We start from the raw sequence: 22384 nt of genomic DNA on the forward strand, positions 1-22384 counted from the left end.
TCATCCCCGGCTCATTAGGTTTCCCGGAGTTTCTTGTCCCAGGGAAGACAAGAAAAGGGGAAGAAATCCCCGAAGACACGAGAGACACGTTCTTTCTGATTTGACTCCCTCCTGGACCTGACGGCTTTTTCTGGCCATCACCAACCTCACCTGGAGGCATGGTGATTCAGGGTCCTAAAATGCCTCAGCTGCCACTAGCCACACGGGGCTTCTGAGCACTTGCAATGTGGTTATTCCAAACTCCCAAGTGCTAAGGGTGATATATACACTGAAGTTTTGAAGACCTAGCTTGAAACAAAAGAGTGTAAGTTAGCTTACTGAGATTTTTGTAAAAGCTTGATTATACTGAAATGATGTTTGGGATCTATTGGGTTAAATTATTAAAATCAATCCCCCCTTTTTACTACTTATTTTAGACACAGAGAGTGAGCACAAGCCGTGGGGGTGGGGGAGAGGGGCAGAGGGAAAGAATCTTAAGCAGGCTCCACACTCCATGCGAGCCTGACAGGGGGCTGGATCTCACTACATACTGCGAGATCAGGACTTGAGCCAAAGTTAAGAGTTGGATACTGAGCTGACTGAGCCATCCAGGTGTTCCCCCCTTTTTACTTATTTTAATATGGCTTCTAGAAAATTTTTTATTTTGTATTTATTTTTACTTATTATTTTTACAAACCTTTGTGTGGAGGGTTGACTTTCGGTAGATTGCAGCAATGAAGCTTCTCTGCGTATGAAACCTTGACCCAGAAGCAGGTCCTCCAGGAACGGATTAGCACCAGATTCTTCACGAACGTGGGAGGGGGCAGCCCCTTTTGTGGCTGAGCCCCATTTCCCTGGACTAGGGGCTCTTCACACCTTGGCTGCTAGAAAATTTAACTACATATGTGGCTTGCATTTGTCACTTGAATGGTAGATCTGTTGGATAAGGCTGGTCTAGTCCAACTTCCTCCTTAAACACAAGAAGACAGAGATCCCGAGAGAAGGTCTCACTTAGCAAATGGTACACAAGAAAATACACTGTCATTTCCACCAGGCTCTCAGTTGCCCCTTCCCCTGCCCCCACACCCTGTGAGTCTGGGGAGAGGAGTGGGTGGCCCTTGCAGCCCCCTGGGCTACAGGTCTCAAGGAAAATGTTCCAAGACTCAAGACATTGGCTGTGGATTCTTGGGAGTGAAATTAAACCGAATAAAGTCACATTTTAAAAGCCCATTAGACCCTGGTAACTTGGGGTGTGAGGACAAAGCTGGGGAGCCCTAGGCCTTCCTGTTAATTCACATGCATAGTAACCAGGAGTGCCAATGGGCACCTTAAAAGCACAGAACTTCCCCCTCCCCCAAGGCTTTGGGGTAGAGCCTTGCCCGAGCCTTGACACTGAGGGGTAGCCACTCCAGGATTGTTTGACAAGTAAACAAAGACAAGTTTCAGTAGGATTGGCTTGATAATGGAAGAGGAGTGGGCAGCGAGGGAGGCGGAACCAGACACCAAAGGCAAATTCCTTTATTTCATAATTTTATCTGGCGTCCCCATTCTCATCAACCTGCCTGGTCAAGGCTTTTAGAGAGGTAGTTAGGGAAGTACAGAGATAGTGAGGTCTCCACCCCGGGACGGCACTAACGCTGCTCATCTGAGGACAGTTCGACAGGTGGAGTTTGCGGAGCTGACTCCGGACCCCCGAGGAATCTTCCTTGGTGTCGACCTGGCTTTGGCTGGGGCGCCAGAGAGAGCGGTCACCTCCTTGCCCCGCCTGGCTTCCCATCCTGCACTGATGGGGGAGAGTGATAGGCTAAGCTAAGACGAAAGGTGAGGAAATCGAACTTCTCCCGCACCACGGCAGGAAGGGCCACCTGGAGGTCAGCTCTCCTTCCTATTTAACACACGCGCGCGCGCGCACGCGCCGGCCGTGGGACCCAGGAGCTAACCCAGGCGCCACGCCCTGGCTGGCCCAGGCCCTTGTCGTCGGAGGGGGTGCCCGGCGGGGAGGGCGGGTGTGGCTCTCCCCCACCCCCGCCCCGGACGTGACAGCTTGCGGGACGATAACGAGAGGTCCCCTCTGGCCACTTTTCCCCCTGGGCCTTGGGACCTGCCCGTGAGCGCGTCCCGCAGCACTTTGGATGCGCTAGGCGGGGCCCGGGTGGTTCCTCCTGTCCCCCCCCCCCCCCCCCCCCCACTTCAAGGGTGACTGTGCCGCTGACGTCAGGCGACTTTTGGTTCATACCCTGGCACGGGGACTTTATTTTCATAACAGCATGCAGTGCCGCGGAACTGGAATAGGCGTGTCCTCTCCCCCTGACCCTCTCCCGCCCCGTGTCCCTCTGCTCACCCCCTCGCTTGTTCCCTCCCTCCGGCGACGGCTGCCTTTATAACCGCTCAGCGCTGCGAGGGCGGGATAGCTGCCTGCGGGCTTCTCCAGCAGCTAGAGGTTCCTGTGCCGCCTCCGACGCGCGCGAAACAAGCAGCCCAAGTTCACGCGCCACGGCCAGGGCAGAAGGGTGAGTGAGGCGCGCGCGGCTCGGGGCGCCCTCTGCCTCCAGATTTAAATCCTTGGGGGAGTGCGGCTTTGGGAGGGGTGGGATACAAGAAAAGAGAACCTGGTAATGGACTACAGCTGGCTGTGAGAAAAAGAAATCCCAAGAATGGAATTTCTCTAGTTTGGTTAACTGAACTCAGAATCCCCGCCCTGAGGTTCTCAGGCTGAGAAAGAGGCATAGAGCAAAAAAATAGTCGGGATAATATTTGTGCTCAGACACGTTTACAAACTCCTAGCAGGTGGAATCCTGGCTGGGCACGTGAGCAGCTTGGGGATCACACTTAGGGAAGAGAAAAGGAGACCGATTTTAGAGGATGGGATTGGGGGTGGAGAGGGTTGGGAGTTGGGGGTGGAGGGAGGTAGGAGGAGGGACATAGTGACAGTTGCTACTTCACTCAGGTACTGAAAAGTTTTGATTTGTGTTCTCCTTGCACAACAAGCAGACCCTTGTGAATTTTGGGAAGCCGATCGTTGAAGCCACCCCTTCTCTTGATGAGAGTGTCAGGCTGTCAGTCCCACAGCTCTCCTTCCCTGGCTGTCCTTTGAGTTGCTCAGGAACCTTGGGGCTGATGGAAGTTGAATATCCAGTAACAGCCCACTTTCTGGCAACAACTAGATAGGACCCAGGTATGGCCCCAAAGCTGTCCAAGATACTCCCTTAAACATCTACTGGGGGAAGGGTGTGTGTGTGTGTGTGTAGTGGTGGTGGTGGGGGGGGGGGGTGGGGGTAACATAGGGCTAGTAATAGAGAAAGCCTGCTTAGGACCAAAGAATTGGAAGGCTTTTCTGTTCCTGGCTTCTTTCCAGGCTGATTTTCTCTTTAGAGGGTTTGTAAAGGCCACACCTGTTGAAGGGTTCAATTGAATCAGACACCAATGTGGGCTCACTCCTGAAGGGCAATCCTTGAACCACTTCAGATACATTGGGCTGGGACCCATGGGAGGGGTGAGAATGGGGGACAGATCTCCCCGCTCCAGGTCTGTGCGCTGGCTATCACTAGGAGAGGGATGGAATGACAGAAAGGAACAGTCAGCAGCGGCGTTACCTGGGAAGCAGAAAGGCTCCTCTGAGGATATGGCCAGATGTGTGCTCAGAGGGCAGATAGGAATGAGCGTGACATTTCTGGGAATTGCGCTCAGTCTTGAGTCAGAAGACTGATTCCTCATCCAGGCTCTGCGGGAACCTGCAGCTGTGAGGAGGCCAGGGCCTGGGCCTTGAGTTCCTCCTAAGGGGTCTAGGCAAGGCCCCCATCTCCCTCCCATGGCTGAGATTCTAGCCCCTCTGTATCTGCATGTGTCCCTTTGGGAATCTTCTTTGGAGTTTGCTTCTTAGTATTCCACTACTTAGTGAAAATTGAAGATGAATTTTGACTGTGATTTCATTCTTCTCATTTTGGAAGTTTGCCTTCAGGTCCAGTTCTGTTTAAAACCCAGACTGAGCTGAGGAAATGGACAGGAAATGATGTGCTGGTATATTAGGACCTTAAGAAACAATGAATTGTATAGTATTTTAATCTGAGGGATCTCAGATTTTCTGAGCAGTTTGGTGTCTTTGTTTCTACTTTTATTTCTGTATTTATTGCTTTGTGGTCAGAATACATAATCTGTATGTTTCTTATTTTAGAATTTCAGATTCTTTTGTGGTTTAAAACATGCTGTTTTTGTAAATATTTCATGACCATTTCAACAGAAGCAATCATATAGAAAGGGGTTGGTAAACTAGTTCCATGGCCAAACACAGCTCACTGCCTCTTTTTGCAAATAAAGTTTTATTGGAACACAGCTATACTCATTTTTCTATGCATTATGTATGGCTGCTTTCAGCCCTGCAAACCCTAAACTACTTATTATTTGGATCTTTGCAGAAAATGTTTGCTGATCACAGATACAGACAATCGGAATTATATGATTAACAATGGAGATCTAATAAGAACATAGAGACTATTTCAATTAAAGTGTCCATAGAACATTTATAAAAAGTTATTGTATTATTACTCTTCTATTTCATCTGCTAATGACTGATAAAGAATATGATAGTCTCCTAGAAATATTCAAATCTCCTATAACTATAGTATTTCTTTTAATTTCTCCTTGTATTTCCAGTAGCTTTTGTTTTATGTATTTTGGTGCTATGTTATTTAGTGCATAAAAGTTTATGATAGTTGTATCTTCAATGTGGAGTATCCTTAATGATTATAAAGTAGGCTTTTTGGTTCCTACAATGTCTTTTTGCCTTAACTAAACTTTGTGTGATATTAATACTTCAACTCTTACTTAATTTTCTTACCTTCAGCAAGCTATTTAATTATGTACTTTCTTACCTTCAGCAAGCTATTTAATTATGTACTTGATGCATAATACCTGCTAAAGAAACACTATTTCTTATTGCTTATTTTTGTGTTTATTTACATTTTGCCTTTGTTTTTTCTTTTTTCAAAATGAAAAAGTTACCATTTACATTTATTGTAATAATTGTTGCTTGCTATTGCCATATAATTTTTGGCCACATGGTCTGCTCTCTCAATCTTTTCCCATATTAGGTAGTCTATATTGTATCTTTAGATCGAGTAGGGTGCTAAGTGAGTGATCATGCCATTCTTAGGGCTTAGAAATACAGGCTTCTAAGGAAGGATGAGAAGTTTAGCTTGGGACTTGTTGGATTGAACACGAATATGTTATTTTTATATATAAAATATTTAGAAGAAGGCATCTTTGAGAGCTATGAGCTGGTATACCAGTATGGACTTTACTTTATCCACCTATTTTCTGGAAATTTTATTTCTTAAAATCCTGGGCCTAAAATATTTGGAAGTTTCACTCAAAATATTATTTTCTTTTAAAGATTTCTAGTATTTTATATTCCAGCAATTTATTTCACAGAAATCTAAAGTTCATATGCTTTGTTTAGAATGGAGGGAGATGGCATGGAATGTCTCCAGGGAACTACCCGAAAGTAAAGAAACTGGGATATACACTGTAGTTATGCTTGTTTAGATCTGCCTAAGGTGGTAAGGTAACTTATTTTTTCTCAGTTACTACAAAAGGAACTCAATTCAGTGATGTTATTCAGAGGTTATTCATAAGCTGATGCCATAATCACTTTTATGTCATCAGAATTAGGATGACTACCCAGAACAGGGGATCCTGGAGATTTCCCTGTAGACACTTTCCATTTGTAACTAATCCTTCATCATGGGCGGAGACATTCCCTTGGGACTCCACCCTTGTCTTAGAATTCAGCCTAGATAAAAAGATGAGGATAAGCATCAGCTTGTATTCATCTTCCAAAATTCTTCTTCCCCATTAACTCACACTTGCCAATAAATAACTTGCTTTGAGTAGATATTCAGTGGCCAGTCTTAGTCCAAAACATTTGCTCAGCAACCCCTGTGCAGAGCATATAGTGAGGAGAATACCAACAAATAGAAAGTTTGCTGTTTCCTTTAAAAAGCTTGTTATCTGATAGTTGAGTCAGCATTGATATTAATGTGTTGTATAAAACATATATGTGGAAAAACTTGAGTACCAAGAAATACTTAATCGCAAAAACTATGATGGGAGTTTAGAATACATTTAGAATGAGATGGGACTAATAATTTTTAAAATTATTATTATTAAATTATTATTACCTCAAGATAGGGGTAAGTTTTGAGTTATATTTCAAAGCAATATGGTAAATGGATTGTGAAGAGGAGGGGAAGGGTCTTTCTGGTTGGGAGAACAAATGCACGTGCTGAGGCAAAAAGCAGGACTTTGTCACAATCCCCTTCTGGATAGAAATACTCTTGGAAGATTGGTTTGCCTTGCATGGAGGTGGGGAGGGGAGTTAGGAAGGGTCGGGAGGACCAGTTGGAGAAAAGCCATGAAGCTCTGGAACTGAATCTGTTATAACAGACAAAAAGGAGCTAATATGTTAATTCAAAGATCCCTTCCCAGGCCTTCCCTTCTTTGTTCCCCTTACAGACCACTTTGTTTTTTTTTTTTTTTTTTTTTTTTGAAGCTGCTCCTTGGCTTCTGGGAAACCAGTCCACTCAGGCTTATTATGATGATTGTTTTTTTACCAACCCCTGATCGTTAGAAAAAAAAAATTTTTTTTTTAAATTTTAGAGAGAGAATGAGCAGGGGAGAGGGACAGAGGGAGAGAGAATCTTAAGCAGGCTCCACGCTCAGCACAGAGCCCCATGCAGGGCTCCATCCCACAACCCTGGGATTGTGACCTGAGTGGAAATCAACCGAGCGCTCAACCAACTGAACCACGCAGGCGCCCCAATCCCTGATCAAGTTTTTTTTTTTTAACGTTTATTTATTTTTGGGACAGAGAGAGACAGAGCATGAACGGGGGAGGGGCAGAGAGAGAGGGAGACACAGAATCGGAAACAGGCTCCAGGCTCTGAGCCATCAGCCCAGAGCCTGACGCGGGGCTCGAACTCACGGACCGCAAGATCGTGACCTGGCTGAAGTCGGACGCTTAACCGACTGCGCCACCCAGGCGCCCTGACCTGATCAAGTTTTAAACCATCTTTTGTTGACCTCTGTGTTGGTGAGATGGTGTTCCCCTGGTTCTGCCCTTGGCCCCCTACCCACCGTACTTGTTCCCAGTGTGATCTTGTTCTCCTCCCAAGGCTTCAGATACCTCCTCTAGGCCCACTCTGTACTTACAGCCCAAACCTCTCCGGAGCCTCAGACTTGCATGTCTAAGTGCAGAGGGGGTCAGCACAACCAGGTCCTGGAGCCTGGCTTCTACGCGCCATGAGATCTTGGGCAAGTTATTTTAATTTCTCTGTGCCTCAACTGCAGAAAGGGGACGTAATAATAGGGTTGTTGTGAGAAGGCAGGAATGTGTGGCCTGGAGTAAACTCTCAGGAGGACTTTGTGTTGTCCTTTCTGGATGCCTCCAGTTGCACGTTCCATATTCATCTTAGATTCCACACGACCACGCTTGGCATCGGTCCTCACCCGCCTGCATTTCTAGGCTCCACGCAGTTGCCTAAGCCAGAAATCTGGGAATTAACCTACCTTCCTAAAAGTCTCCCACTCTTTGCTGCTTATCTTTCATGCTTCACCTCCCTGGTCTCTGTAGCATTAAAAAAAAAAAAAAGAAACCCGTTAGGTAGAATGGATCACTGTTTTCCATGTGCACTTAGCATTCTCTGCACAGCCCGTGACTCCTTTTTTGTATGTCACCGTGACTCTGTTGGGTCTCCCAGGGGCAGTAGACATACTTTTGGTCTGTGTGACTTAACACAGTACCTAACACATTTATTTTTAGGCATTTATTTTTTTAAAAAAATGTTTAGTGTTTACTTTTCAGAGAGAGAAAGGGAGAGGGTAAGCGAGCAGGGGAGGGGCAGAGAGAGAAGGAGACACAGAATCCGAAGCAGGCTCCAGGTTCTGAGCTGTCAGCACAGAGCCCGACGTGGGGCTCGAACTCACGAACTGTAAGATCATGACCTGAGACAAAGTGGGACCCTTGACCAACTGAGCCACCCAGGCGCCCCACAGAGTGGGCATTTAAATGCGTGTTGATCAAGTGTAGTATTGCTCACTGTGGAGACTTCTCAGAGCCGGTTTAAGTGGAGAGAGGCAGGAGTTGGGGGGCAAAGCTTCAGAGTTCAACACTGTGATTTCGAGATGAAATGAAAAATTACATTATGATTAAGGCCACTCATAAAGGGATAGTCTTCTCAGCTCTGTGAAACTGGGCACAGTAACTTCTAAGAGTCTGTCTTCTCACCTATAAAATGGGTGTAAATGAAGCAATAAATGTGAAAACATGTAAATGAGAGAATCCATACAAAAACATAAACCCTCAACAGGGTGCCTGCCTCCGGGGAACTCAGGATGTGGCCGGACTCATTATTTTTATTCATAATTGTATTGGGACTCTTGCACTACATTGACTGAGGCAATTCAAGAAAAAGAGAGAAAATTAAAATGCTAGAAAATCACACGTTTTCCTGGCTCAGGTAGAGGGGACTCAGCTTCAACAAACACTAAAGTTATTTGGTATCATTCCCCAGGCACTGCTGAGAGGTAGGTATTGTCTTCTTCATTTTCAGATGAAAGAATGAGATATGCCTCATAAGGAGGAAGATAAGATTGGCTTTGGCTGGGCTCTGGGCCCCAGGTTATTCACGCTCAGATACGGTGGGGGTGGGGTGGAGGGGGGTGTGGCCCAGGCAACCAGCTTGGGCGACCTTCCAGGTCTGGGCATCAGGAGCTCTAGACCCCATTCTCGCCCCCCTGGGAAAAGAGGAGAGGAGTCTTGGGGAAGCTGGGGGACTCATCAATGCTGGCATTTGTTCTTGGGTCTGGCAAGAGCGGGCCCAGGTCTAAGGTCAGTATTGCTCTGCTACCTGGTGGCCTCGTCCTACAGGTGACCCTTTGCCTGGTGGCCCTCTCCTTGCTTGGCCTGCGCTCGGACCCTCAGTCACCTCCAGCCCTGTTTTGGGGTTTGGTTAGGGGTTGGCAGGGCATGTTCTTTTAATGACAGGAGGTGGGGCGAGGAGAAGAATGAGGGGGAGGGAGAAAGATTTGGGAATTGTCTAAAAGGAGTTTTCTAGAGGCATGAACAGTGAAGCTGGAGGTGGGCTCACACCATCGAGTTCAGCACCCCACCCTCATTTTTCAGAGGAGGGGAGGGAGGTTCCTGGAGATAGTGTCCACACAGAAGGCAGCTGAAACCCCTTCTCTCTGAAAGGGCGGGGTGAAGACAGGGCTTGGTCTTGAGCCCAGGAAGTGACTTCCTGCCTCCCCCTTCCTCCCTTCTCTCCCTCCCTCCTTGCCTTTCTTCCTCCCCTATCACCTCTTCCTCTTATTGTCCTTTCCTTTCTTTCTCCCTTTCCCCTCTCTTTTTTCTTTTTAACGTTTCTTTTTTTTTTTTTTTTCTTTCATGCCCTGACTCATGCCAGAAGGGTTTAGGACAGCACCAGGCGACTTCAAGGTCTGCGTGGTAGGTGTTGTTGGATTATTGGACCGTGAGTTGTTAGCTTAGTTAGCAGCTGTAATAAGTGAAGGGGGTCTCACCCTTATGACTCAAGGCCCTTTCCTGTGTCCCAGGTCAGAGGCTACATACTTTAAAACTGTACCATGTTCCTGCCAAGTACAGGGTTTAGTCATCAGGGAGTTGGGTGGGAATGTGGGACTGGATTCTAGTAAATCTCTCTCTGCTTCCTGGGAAATCTCAGGACTCATACTTTCCTGGGAGACACCTGGCGTCATTCACATAGGAGCACGGTTCCAGACATGGCCCAGAGCCCCTAGCCTCGGACCCGAAGTGTGTTTTAGACAGCCCACATGAGGAGGACAGGAGGAAGGGAGGTCGGGACTCGGGACAGTGAACGGGGAGCTAGCAAGGAAACCAGGTACGACCACCCCACCCACGCTGTCCTCTGAGCAGCCCCTCCTCTCCCAGCGGACTCCACTTCTGTCCCTGAGCACACTCGTCCATCCTACTTAGGCATTTACCATCTATCAGGTTGGAGACTGGGGAGAAACACTTAACGACTCAGTCCCTGCCATCAAAGAGCCTTTCAGTCTGGAAGAAGACACGGACTTTCCAATAGGTATTGCAGGGCTGCGTGAACAGGGCTATGGTGGGAAGCGCAAGAGGCAGGCAGGGCTGAGGACGCAGAGCCTTACACTTTTGTGCAGGATTATGGCTCTACCCCCCTGGCTGCTGATAGAGCAGCTCAGAGAGGACAGGCCTGGAGTGTGAGGGGGGGTGTCTTCTGAAGGGGTCCAGGTGGAGGGGACTGCCTTAGGGCTCAGAGGAGTGGAATATTCAAGAGCTCCTGAAGAGATGTCATCCGCAGGACATGAATGTTGGGTTTGCTAACGTGGGATGGGGATTTCTCAGGCCGTTTCCCAGCTCTGAGGTGGATCTTAAATTGGCTTTTGGTGCCTCTGCCTTGGGCTCACCGATGGGAGCCCCCTGCGCTGCCTCCTGCCCTTCTTTCTCATCTTCCACAGCCTTCTCTCCTGCCCTGCTTGCTGCAGTGGAGCGCATGTGGTCAGTGTGCAGGAATCTGAGGGTATTATGCGTAACTTGAACAGCTGGAGCAGCTCACAAGGGCAGGCCGCGTGCCTCGGTGGATTTCATCCGTGCTCAAAGCCTAGCGCATTGCCCGAGTGCTGATGGAGCCCCCCCCCCCCCCAACCTTGCCAATGGCAGGTCCCCCTTGGCTTTAAAGTCCTTACCAGACATAGGGCTCTACGGGTGTAATGTTGGAGTTAGAATTCTGGTTTGAATTCAGAATTGGATTCAGTTGACCCTGCCTTGTCCTAGCGGTGTGACTTTGGTGAGCCAGCTGAATTGTGTCTCAGTGGCTGCAGTTGGAGGACAGGGATAACGAGGGTATGAGCTATAGCAGAAGGTGGTTGTGAGGGTTAAATGGGTAGAACGCATAAGGGCATGCCTCACCCCTGCTGAGAATGAGTTAGTGGTGAGACGTCCTCTCCCTGCTCAGAGCTGTCCAAGAGTAAATGGCTCCTTGCAGCCCCCATTCGGACTTTGTAGGAGGTAGTCTTTTCTTGATGGGACCCCAAATCTCTCTGCCCTTGACTTTGGTTACAAGTGATGGCCAAATAACCCGTGGTCTCATTCCATTTTCTCTTTCTTGCTCCCGCCCTGAGGTTCCTCTCTAGCTCCCGGCGGTTTGTTTTCCCAAATGCTCATTGCTTCCCTTTCCCCCTCAAACCTTGCTTTCTAGAAGTCCTTCGTAGCTTCTCAGAACCCCGTCCTTTCCCCCAGCCACCTTCCTGGTGTCTTTTCCTCATCTGGGCCACTCCCTGGGTGACACAGGGCCTTCCCCATACAGAGCTGCTTGTTAATGAGGCAAGTGAGTTTTATTTTCCTCTGACCAAATTCAAAGTACTTAGGACACTTTAGGCCCATTGCGCAATGCCTGTCGTGCAGGGGAAGAGGTGGAGGAGGGCTAACGGAGGTGAAGTAAGGATAATTCCAAAAAAATTAGTCACTCAGATAAACACGTATTTACTAAGAAAAATTTTAAAAGGACAGTTGTGAGAGAATTGGGAAATATGAACCCTAAGTGGATATTTGATATTAAAGGGTTACTGTTAATTTTTAAAGGGTGGTTAAGTTAAAAAGGAGTTTTATCTTTTAGAGATACGTGAAGTGTTTAAGTATAAAAGGATATGATGTCTGCGGTTTGCTTAAAAACAAGCTAGTGAGGGATGCCTGGCTGGCTCAAGTCAGTAGAGCATGGGACTCTTGTTCTCAGGGTTGGGGGTTTGGGCCCCACGTTGGATGTAGAGTCTACCTTAAAATAAATGGATAAATAAATTTTTAAAAAATCTAGTGAGGGGTACCTGGGTGGCTCAGTTGGTTAAATGTCTGACTCTTGATTTTGGCTCAGGTCATGATCTCATGGTTCGGGTGTTCAAACCCCGCATTGGGCTCTGAGCTCATAGCAAAGAGCCTGCTTGGGGTTCTCTCTCTCCCCCTCTGTCTGCCCCTCTCTCAAAACAAATAAATAAACTTAAGAAAAAATCTAGGGAGTGGGTGGGGATGTGGATGAAGCAAAATTGGCCATATATTGGTAATTTGTGAAACCAAGGGATGAGTCCAAAGGGTCTCCACCATATTATTCTTTTTTTTTTGTGAGTATGCTTGAAAATTTCAGCATCTCTTTAAAAACAGTGTTTTAAAGGCACTTCAGGGACTGTTTCTCTGTCTCCTGTGCGTGATTGGGGGTGGGAGGTGGAGGCGAAGTTGGGGGACATAGGGTTTCTCCCCTCTCCACACCCATGGCCCATTGCTCTTGTTGGACTCTGGTCTGTGGATGCCAGGAGGCCCCCACACAGCATCCCCCACCCAGAAAGCTGCCACCACAAGGGAGGGGCCCGGAGCTCTAAGCTGGGGGCAGGAGGTTTCTGCCTCACTGTTCCTCTGTCCAGCACCACAGGTGCCCTTCAGGCAAACACCTCATCAGTCTCTGATAAGAGTTAGTCATCAGGCCCAAAGTCCTTCATAGTTTTCCGTGATTATGATGACTACCGTCAAGGGACGGCACTACCTTGAAGAGTGGGGAAGGGACAGTGGCGGGGCAGGGCTGGGAGGGTGAGATACCTTTCCTGCTGGATGCACCCTTCTGACTGATCTGAGAGGAGAGGAGAGGTGAGTGAGGATGAAATGCACATGGCCTCGGTCCCTTCCCTTGTGTGCACCGTGTTTGAACTCAACGGGGGTTCTTTCTCTTCCATATTCATGGTGCGGACCAGTAAGTGGGGTCTGCACCTCCTTTCTCCCTACCTCCATGGAGTGGACATTGGTATGCAAGGCAGATCAGACTTTGGGTCCTTGTGTTTCAGGAGTTGCCTATATCTAAGCTCAGTTGCCTTCCTTCTTCCTCCCATTTCGTATTCTGCACTGCCCTGAAGACCCATCCTTTGCTCTGTGCTCTGCACGGTAGGGGCGACTGTGGTATAATTTCCATGGGGTAGAGTGCAGTGACACTCAACTTCCTGAGCCATCCAGGTGCCCCCAGATTTTGTATCTTTAAGGGAAGCAGATGTTGGAATTCTGTCTACACTGAGGAAGCTGCTCATTTGCCCTGGACAGTCAGTGAACAGTGGCCTGTTCTATATCTCACTGTGCTGTTCTCTGACTTGTGGTTTGATCATGAGGACATAAAACGGAAGGAGAAGGGAGGGTTGTTGTTTTTCCATCGGGTTGATCACATAATCCCATAGAGCCATGAAGGGCCAGAGAAGTCTTGTCTATTAAGTGTGTATGGGCATGTGGTGAAGAAATTCTGAGCTGTTTTTTCTGCTACAAGGAAAGAAGCAGGATCCGGTGGATGTTTTATACCTTTCCTGCTTCCCAATGCCAGTGGCTTCCCTTCTTTCAATTCCTTTCTTCACAGGCTCTCCCTACTTGGCATTAGCAGAAGCCGAGATCTTTCACGGGTGATTTTCTGTGTGTGTGTGTGGGGGTGGGGGGGGGCGTGGTTCTCAGTGAGCCTTCTCTTCCCCTACCTCTGTCCTCTGCTCCCTGTCCCGACCATATTTCTCTTTTAGTCAGTTCAGGACTCTTCACTGTTGAGTGAGCAATCCTATCAGGAAAAGAAAAACTAAAGCCCCACCCCCCCCCAAAATCGTGCACAAATAGCGTACAACAAACCAAAAGTAATGGTGTCCTAGAAACTAATAAACAGCCAGATAATTCAGAAAAAATTTTGTTGGCAAACTTTAAAGCCTTAGCACTTTTGAATTTCAGCATCTTACTTGACATTGACTTTGGAGTTTGAGAACCATACATTTTTGGGAAATGTACAAACTCCTTCTCTCTTCCTGTATCTCAATTTATCTTCCCACTGTGCCCTGAATTCTTAGGAATTACATTTCATGAGGTTTGGGAAATCAGCTGGGTCTGAAATTGACATGAAGGTTGTGGGAGCAGAGAAGGAAGCAGACCTGGGAGGTCAAGGAGAGATATGTAGGAAGTAATCTGCTATATAGCCAGTCAACTCTGATTGTCTTTGAGTGGGTGAGCAGATTACCTGCTTTGTGGATCATCTATCCCCTGGGAGCTCCTAGCCTATATGGGGCTGAACTAAGTGGAATCAAGACCATAAACAGAACTGGTTTATGGGGCATCTGATAAGGGAGAAAAAGGGGAGGAGGTAAGAGAGAGAGAGACAGAGAGAATGACAATATCTCAGTTTGCATTTAAGGCCAACTAGAACTCACTTGAGTGGTGGTACCTGCAGTAGTAGAGAGCATAGATCCTAGAATTTGACCTATATTCAAATGCTGCTTCTGCTATTTCCTCATATATGATGTTGGGCAAGTAACTTGACCTGTCTCTGCCTCAGTTTTTTCATCTGTGATACAGGGCTTTTTTTTTTTTTTTTTTTTTTTTTTTTTACCTCCTAGAGCTGCTTTGAAATTAAACTAGTATATATGAAACGTGATTAGAAGAGTTTCGGATCCACAGTAAAAATGAGCATTAGCTATTCGTAATATGTTTCATTGGATTATCCACTGTTTTTTTTGTTTGTTTGTTTGTTTGTTTCAACGTTTATTTATTTTTGGGACAGAGAGAGACAGAGCATAAACAGGGGAGGGGCAGAGAGAGAGAGGGAGACACAGAATCGGAAGCAGGCTCCAGGCTCTGAGCCATCAGCCCAGAGCCTGACGCGGGGCTCGAACTCCGGGACCGCGAGATCGTGACCTGGCTGAAGTCGGACGCTTAACCGACTGCGCCACCCAGGCGCCCCTATCCACTGTTGTTCTGTGTCCATGTCCCTCCTTACAGATAGTTAGTAAAGAACTCTTTCTGACAGAGAAGACTCTTTCTATCGCTTTTTGGAATGAGTAGACCCATCCTTACAAACCTCAAGGAGGGGAAAAACCCTTGTAATATGTGACAGCAAAGCTGAAGTTGGGGATCCCATGGTGGTGAAGGGAATGTTTGGCCTTCGGTAGAGAAATTTACAGGAAAGAATGGGATGCTTACAAATGTCCGAAACAGAGGCAAAGGTGGAGAAAACCTTGAGACTGGCAAATTATGATTAAAGCTTTAAGCTTAGAGATTTTCATGGTCGATAATTCCTGAGAAAATACTAGCCCAAAGTATCAGGATCCCTGGCAAGGTATTTGTGACATATTTTTTTGAAGCGAGACCCTGAAATTCCTCAGCAGAGCACTGAGTCGTCTGGCATCAGGGTACATATTAATATAGTTTAATTGTGGGGAGATTTGTCTTTTCCCTCCATCAGTCTGTAGAACTTGCCATGAGAGGTGGAGAAAAGTTAGTAGCTCCATCTAACGTAGCGAGTTCAGAGGCAAAACCCCGGCCAAACATGTGAAAGTTTTCCCTAATCTTTTGGGTCCCCTGTGCCTGTCCGAGTTTGTTAGGAGACTCACCGCCCCTCCCCCCAACTTTGCGTTTATGCAGGACCAGAATGGCCACGACATCCCCTAGTGGTTGCCGCTCAAGCCTGGACGCCAAGTACCACAGACTTTGTGATACCACTCAAATCTGGGGCATTGTCCTAGAAGCAGTGGCCGCAGTGGGGGCTGTGACCTCGGTGGCCTTCATGCTCGGTCTCCTGATCCTCATCTGCAAGGTGCAGGACTCCAACAGGCGAAAAGTGCTCCCGACCCAGTTTCTCTTCCTGCTGGGTGTGCTGGGCATCTTCGGCCTCACCTTTGCTTTCATCATCCAACTCGATGGCAGTACAGGGCCCACCCGCTTCTTCCTCTTCGGCGTCCTCTTCTCCCTCTGCTTCTCCTGCCTGCTGGCTCATGCTTTCAACCTGACGAAGCTGGTGCGTGGGAGGAAGCCCCTGTCCTTGCTGGTGATGCTGGGCCTGGCCGTGGGCTTCAGCCTGGTGCAGGACGTCATCGCTATCGAGTACATCGTCCTCACCATGAACAGGACCAATGTCGCCATCTTCTCTGAGCTTTCTGCCTCTCGGCGCAATGAAGACTTTGTCCTGTTGCTCACCTATGTCCTTTTCTTGATGGTGTTGACCTTCCTCACGTCCTGCTCCGTCTTCTGTGGATCCTTCACTGGCTGGAAGAGACACGGGGTCCACGTCTTCCTCACCATGGTTCTCTCCATTGCCATCTGGGTGACGTGGATCACCCTGCTCCTGATTTCTGCCCTTGGCCCCGAGTGGGATGATACCATCCTCAGCTCAGCCTTGGTTGCCAATGGCTGGGTTTTCCTGTTGGCTTACGTTGCACCCGAGTTTCAGCTGCTCACGAAGCAACGGAACCCCATGGATTACCCTGTTGAGGATGCGTTTTGTAAACCTCAGCTCATGAAGCAGAGCTATGGTGTGGAGAACAGAGCCTACTCTCAAGAGGAAATCACTCAAGGTACAGAGCACAGCTGGGTGAGAATTCCTTGTAGGAAGATGGGAGGGAATCAGAGGATATCGGTTGTTGTTTTGTTTTGTTTTTACATTTTTATTTATTTTTGAGAGACAGAGAGAGACAGAGCACAAGTGGGGGAGGGGAAGAGAGAATGAGACACAGAATCTGAAGCAGGCTCCAGGCTCTGAGCTGTCAGCACAGAGCCCAATGCGGCGCTCGAACTCACAAACTGTGAGATCATGACCTGAGCCGAAGTCGGACGCTTAACCGCTTAACCTGAGCCACCCAGGCGCCCCAGAATCATAGGATATTGTAACTGTAAGGAACATTCACGATTATCCAGGTCATACCCCTGACAGAACAGACAGGGTCCCCAAGGCTCATCCAGCTGGTTAGAGTTCTAGTAGAACTAGAAGCTGACCTCTGGAGTCTTAATCTAGTACTTTCTACACAATACCCTGTGGGTTTCTCTGAGTCAAAATAAGTTGGAGCAAAGGAATGACTAGAAACATCCCTAGACTCCTGTAGGCGAGATTGTGTTCTTTATGAAAGATAGCTGGGTGTTCCTTCCAGAAACGTGAAGCCTTTATAGATTTGAATGCAGAAAGCCAAGCCATGATTCCTTGCGGTAGGCACAGAGCACAGAGGAGGGAGAAAGCCCTTTTACCACAAACCCGCAGAAATCTCCATAAAGTTACTGAGGGTTCTGATTTATCCTGCACAGCCACATCTTACTGCGTGTCTCTGGGCCCACGGGAGGGAAGAGATTGTATCTGACATAAAAGAATCCAATGATTTTGCTCTTGCCTGAAGTCACGAGTAACCAGGTGTTCTGTTGTTCTCACAACAGAAAGAGGCTACACCGAGAGCTAGAGACTGCCCTTGCCCTTAGGGACCTATCCGTCGGTCTGTGAGGTGTCCACTGCTCTCTGGGCCTAATCAAGAGTCCCTGAGGTTTACACCGACCTCTGGGGGGATGAGTTTGGGAGAGGAATGAGGGACCTCCAAGGCTAGGTTCTTAGGTTCAGCTGACAGTTTCCTCTGCTCTTGAAGCCTGAGGTGCACAGCTTCCTGGTGCTTCTCACGGGAGCTGTGATTCCTCTCCGGGGCGCTTGGAAGGCCAAAGGGAAACAGGGGCGGCTGGAGGGGATGTTTTAGCGCCCATCCACTCCTGTCCATTCTCACGGCTTCACTCTGTCACCGCGCTCCTGGACTCCCTGTTATCATTCCCTAACTGCAATTCCTCCCTTTCATCCTTCCTTCCATCCATTTTGTAGGCCACCCGTCCCCTTCCTCTCCCCTAAAATACTTCTCTGGCCAGCACATGTTCCTGCTCGCAGACATTGCTGGCTGTCTAAGATCCACCATGTTGACCTAGGGAGGCTTTTCCCAGCGAGAACCCAACAACCACGGAAGCTGTGCTCTCCATCCAAACAAGCCAAGTCACTCAGTGCCTTTCCCTGCCTGTGTGTCCAGGCTCCAGGCATGCCTTTGTGCCCTGTTCTTGCCCTTTTCCAGAGCACACATTGCCCAGTCTCCTTATTCACTCCTCCCACATGCTGTAGAACTTTGAAATGCTCTTATCAGAGTCTGTCTCATTTCATAGCTATTTGTGTAGCTGTCGTATATCCCTTGCTCTCCAGTGTCAGCCTCAGGCCAGGAATCCGTCTGGTTAATCCTTATATTCTCCACAGTAACACAGAGAAAGTATTTGAGGTGTTCACGGAGTAAACTGAATAGGTACACTTGGTGGGAAATCTCAGTAAACTGGAACAGGTGAATGGATTGCTTTAAATTGTATTCACGACAACTGTATGCGTTTACTCTTCTGTTCCAGAGTTTAAATCCCTCTAGTGTTCCCCAAATACCGAGGAAACAATTGCTTATAAGTTCTGCCCCCTCCCAAAGAAAGTAATAAAAATTTTTTTTCTTGCCTTGCTGGTGGTTAAGGAAGCAGGTAAATCCGTAGTGAGCTTCACTGTAGGTAACTGACAGCGCTTGGACAGCTCTGTCTGAAAAGACTGGTTTCAAGGGTGCTTTTCAAGTGGTCCTGGATTGAGGTGGGCCACCCGTGAAAGTTTTGGGAAAGGTGCTTCCCTAGTGACCCTATGTTGGTGGTTATTCATTTATTCAACCAATATTGTGCTTATTTTGTGTTTGGCCCTGGGCTTGGGACAATCTCTCCCCACATGAAACTCGCATCTGCTGGGAAGATAGATGCTTAGATAGACCGAATTGGGGTAGGCACAGGCAGAAGCATGATGTGGTGGGGGGGACCCTAACGCTGTAATCCCCCCTCCCTCTCTTTCAGGCCTTGAAGAGCTAGGTGATACACTCTATGCTCCCTACGCCACCCATTTTCAGCTGCAGGTAAATGGTTTCTTTCTCCTGTTACACCAGCAGCGTCAGCCCCCCTGGAATGTCTGTCCTTTGGGAACACGGGCTGTAGCCACTCTCATGGCCCCTGGAAGGCCGCCTTGAAAGGGTGCGGTGTCTTCCTTTCCCGTGATCTGCCTCAGGGGTTACCACAGGACCCTGGAATGCAGGGCTTCAGGGGGAGGGTTGGGAGAAGGGGAGAGAGTTAGATTCCCACCCAGATTGGAGCTCTCTGGAAATATCCGGGAATTGGAGTGGGTTTAACGATATGGTTGCTGCCTTTTCAGAATCGGACCTCCCCAAAGGACTTCTCCATTCCGCGGGCCCAGACTCGGAGTAGCCCTTACAATGACTATGAAGGAAGGAAAGGCGGCAGTTAGCTGTTCCGAAGAGTGGGGCGAACACAGCAAGTCAGCCAACCAGGGGGGTGTTCAAAGGGATGTGGGCTACACCCGGAGTCGCCTAAGGAAACCGTACAGAACCTTTGGGGACGAGCTTTCCTTCCCTTCTGGAGTTGCTGGGGGGCTAACAGGACGGCAGGTCACAGCACTCTAGGGTTTTTCCTTCGTCCCATACTTAGGATCCGTCTTTTAAGCGGGAGGGAATCTCAGGCAAACTCAGGGTGTGCCCCTCACTGTGCCCAGTCATTTCACAAGCCATGAGAGCTCTGCCCATCTGACCGCTTACTGGCACGGTTAGCCGCAGGTTCCAGCCTTTCTAACTCAAGACGGGTTTTGTGAGGACCGCTTGGCCCAGAGCAGAATGGCAAATCTGGGCAAAAACAGCCAAGGCCTGTCCCTGCTGAAATCTACACTGGAGACCAACTCACTGGCACCCTCCCTTCTCGCCTGGGTAGGAGAGGCTCAAGGTCACCCTAAACGTTCTCATCTCTGGTGCTACCACAGGACCCCTGTGGGTCCGCAGCACCAATTCACAGGTCACCATTCCCAAACATGCTGTCCATCCCCAGACTGAAGCTCCCCTGTACGCTTCACCAGAAGTCCCTCTTCTGTAGCTCGCCAGCGGGGAGAAGCCCGATTTCTCTTTGGCAGGAGAATCTGTGCACTGTTCTTGCTATAAACTCCTGGCACTGATCCTTCTCTGGGCGCCTTGCTCCTCAGCTTCTGTAAATAGCTCTGCATTGTGTTCACCACCTGTGTCCCGCAAGTGGACATTGTCCTCCAAAGGAGAGTGTTCCGTGTGTAATAAGTTATTCACTGTTCCTCACTTGGAGATGCAATAAAGATACGGTGGCAACTCTTTGACTGTGAGAGCTGCGGTGGGACCTGAAGGAGAGACGGCAGGCTCTTGTCTTCATCATGTGGAGCTCAAGACACGGAGCCGAAGTTCAAGGTTGAGTTCCGTTGGGTGAGAGGCAAGGGTGAGAGGGGGAGCCAAGAACGGCCACGGACTCTGAGGTTTTGTTCCAGGAAGGCAGAGGAATGGCAACCCTGGGATGGGCTTTGGTGGCCCCAGTAGGACCGGGAGGAGTCCTCAAGGCCAGCTTCCCGATCCACAGGAGGTTTAATTGTAGGAGGGGATGAATTCAGATCCCTGTTTGACACCATCGGTTCATAATATCCCTTGGAAAATGCATAGTGACTAACAATTATTATTTAGTTACCTCGAGAAGCAGCTCTGTGGGGTGGGGCAATAGGAAACACTCTTTGGTGAAGGAAAAAGAATAAATCCCCATATGCAGAAAAGGAATGACATTTAGAAATTCGTAGCTGAGTTTGGGAGTTATCTCCTAAGAGCCTGATGCTCCGTTTTTCATCAGAAGGAAAAACCCTGTTGGGAAGAGGTGAGGTGAGGCTGGAGAATCAGTGACACTCTGAATTAAGGATGTTTACATTCCACCAAGATTTGGTGGTTTCCCACATGGCTTTGTCCCAGCATCAGCCTAGTTTTGTATTGAAAAGGGGGAATTACAAATAATGAGATGGATCCTTCTAGACCATTCTAATCTTTCTTAAGAGGTTAATCTTTTCTCAGTGAGGTTGTTGTCAGGTGAAGACAATATAATTTCACGTGTATTATCTACCACGGTGTAGGTACTCAAGAAATACATATTCCCTTCCCTCTTTTCTTTACTCCTCTGGTGGTTAGCCCATCAACCAAGCGAAGGGGGCTGAGTGAAAGGCAAAGCCACAGAATACCCTGGATCTGCTTTCTTGTTAGGGGCAAGGATCTGCCGGGCTTTTGTAATCCCATGACGGCAGTCCTCATGTCAGCCTCTTCAAAAACAGGAGAAAACATGGAAATGGCGCCCATTGCTGGCTTCTCTCCCAAGAAATACAGAGTTTGGACAAGTAGACCATCACCTCGCCGAATCCTTCCTTGTTTCTTCCTTGTTTCTTGTAGATAACTGCTCCCCGTTCGAACAGATCTTGTCAAACCCTGTCCGTGGCTGCTACCCTGTCTTCAGGTCTTACGTGTCCAGGCCATAATTAAACTCTTCTGTTAAAATAGGGACATCACAGGAACTGGAGGTTTGGGCAGCTGACAATTACTACGATATTGGACAAGAGGGTTTCAAAGACTTCCTGTAGGTTTCCATCTTCACTGGGCTGAAATAGAAGGTGCAAATTTAGCCCAGCTTGGGCCTCGAGTGACGCCGGTTGATTGATGGCTGGGAACCAAAATGGCATCTCCTTTGAACTAAATGGGTGATAATGAAGTGAAACTCAGCAACCTTCCTCTCATCTTTCACTGTCAGAGTCTCCTCTCCACCTCTGGCGTCACGCGGAGGCTCTTCTGCCGCTGCCATACCCCATGCTTCCACTTGATGGCGGTAAAACCTCAGAGATCAGCCTCAGGGAGTGCCCGGTGCAGAGGCAGAAGGAGAGACATTCAGTGGGCTTGAGGCAAATGTGACCCATTTTAAAAGGCTTGTATGTATGAGCTGTTCGTGTCCTCCCTCCCACCATCATTAAAGGACCCATGTCCTCTGCCAGACGTTCATTGCCCGATGTGTTAGTTTTGTGAAACTCTCCAAGGTATTCTAGCAGCCCATTTGCATGCAATCTGGCATCTTTACAGATAACGGTGTCAGATGCTGTTGTTATTAATGTCGACGAATATTTATGTGGTGAGAACATTGACTTTTTGTCAGGGAATGCGTGCCAAAACAAAGAGTACAGCCTGGCCCTGGAAAGGCAGCAGTAAAGCCCATCCCTCCCGGTCCCCTGCCCCCATGCATTCTGGGTTTCCTTCCTTCATTTCTAGCCTTGTCATTATTGCTGAGAGCCGAACTGTGCCCAGCTGATCTTTTCCTTCCTGGCCCACTTCCTTCTGTTGCTATCGGGGTTTGCAGGTTTGCTGCTGTTCCAGCCCCGATCTGAAGCATGGAAGTATTTTGGAACTGGAGCGTCAGAAAAATCTTTCTCAAGTGTGGACTGCTGAAACCTGGGGTCTGGGAGATCGGCCTCTGGGTTGTAGATTGTTGGCTTTGCACATGGGATGGTCCAGCCTGTGGTCGTCTTCTAGAATCTCTTCCATCCAGGGCAGACAATGCTTTGTCCACCCCCCGCCCCCAGCCGTGGCTTCAGGACGTTCCAGGTATGCAGATGGGTCTGTGTGGCAGGGATCAGTGCCTGACCCTCACTTCTGCCACCTCCAGATCGCTAGA

At 48.3% G+C, this 22384-nt stretch overlaps 1 protein-coding gene across 4 annotated transcripts; it reads left to right on the top strand.

Moving 5' to 3' along the window:
- The first annotated feature begins 1672 nt into the window (after nucleotides 1-1672).
- On the top strand, nucleotides 1673-20013 carry GPRC5A (G protein-coupled receptor class C group 5 member A). 4 transcript variants are annotated; one of them, XM_047868626.1, is made up of 4 exons: nucleotides 1673-1800; nucleotides 15452-16380; nucleotides 18689-18747; nucleotides 19041-20013. In XM_047868626.1, exons 2-4 carry the CDS (start codon nucleotides 15459-15461, stop codon nucleotides 19131-19133), a joined length of 1074 nt encoding a protein of 357 aa, XP_047724582.1. In that variant the 5' UTR covers nucleotides 1673-1800; nucleotides 15452-15458; the 3' UTR covers nucleotides 19134-20013. The 4 variants fall into 4 exon arrangements, with proteins under 4 accessions (XP_047724582.1, XP_047724583.1, XP_047724581.1 ...); XM_047868627.1 differs by lacking the exon at nucleotides 1673-1800 and adding an exon at nucleotides 1836-1850; XM_047868625.1 differs by lacking the exon at nucleotides 1673-1800 and adding an exon at nucleotides 2355-2489.
- The last annotated feature ends 2371 nt before the right edge of the window (nucleotides 20014-22384 follow it).

This window comes from Prionailurus viverrinus, chromosome B4 (genome assembly GCF_022837055.1).
Source record: "Prionailurus viverrinus isolate Anna chromosome B4, UM_Priviv_1.0, whole genome shotgun sequence".
NCBI lineage: Eukaryota > Metazoa > Chordata > Mammalia > Carnivora > Felidae > Prionailurus > Prionailurus viverrinus.

Excerpts from the sequence above, each read along its gene's own strand:
- GPRC5A (XM_047868624.1), top strand. The coding sequence starts at position 9,823 with ATGAGGAGGACAGGAGGAAGGGAGGTCGGGACTCGGGACAGTGAACGG. Across the intron at positions 9,891-15,451 it reads GGAGCTAGCAAGGAAACCAG|GACCAGAATGGCCACGACAT; the intron begins GTACGACCACCC and ends GCGTTTATGCAG. Across the intron at positions 16,381-18,688 it reads TCAAGAGGAAATCACTCAAG|GCCTTGAAGAGCTAGGTGAT; the intron begins GTACAGAGCACA and ends CCTCTCTTTCAG.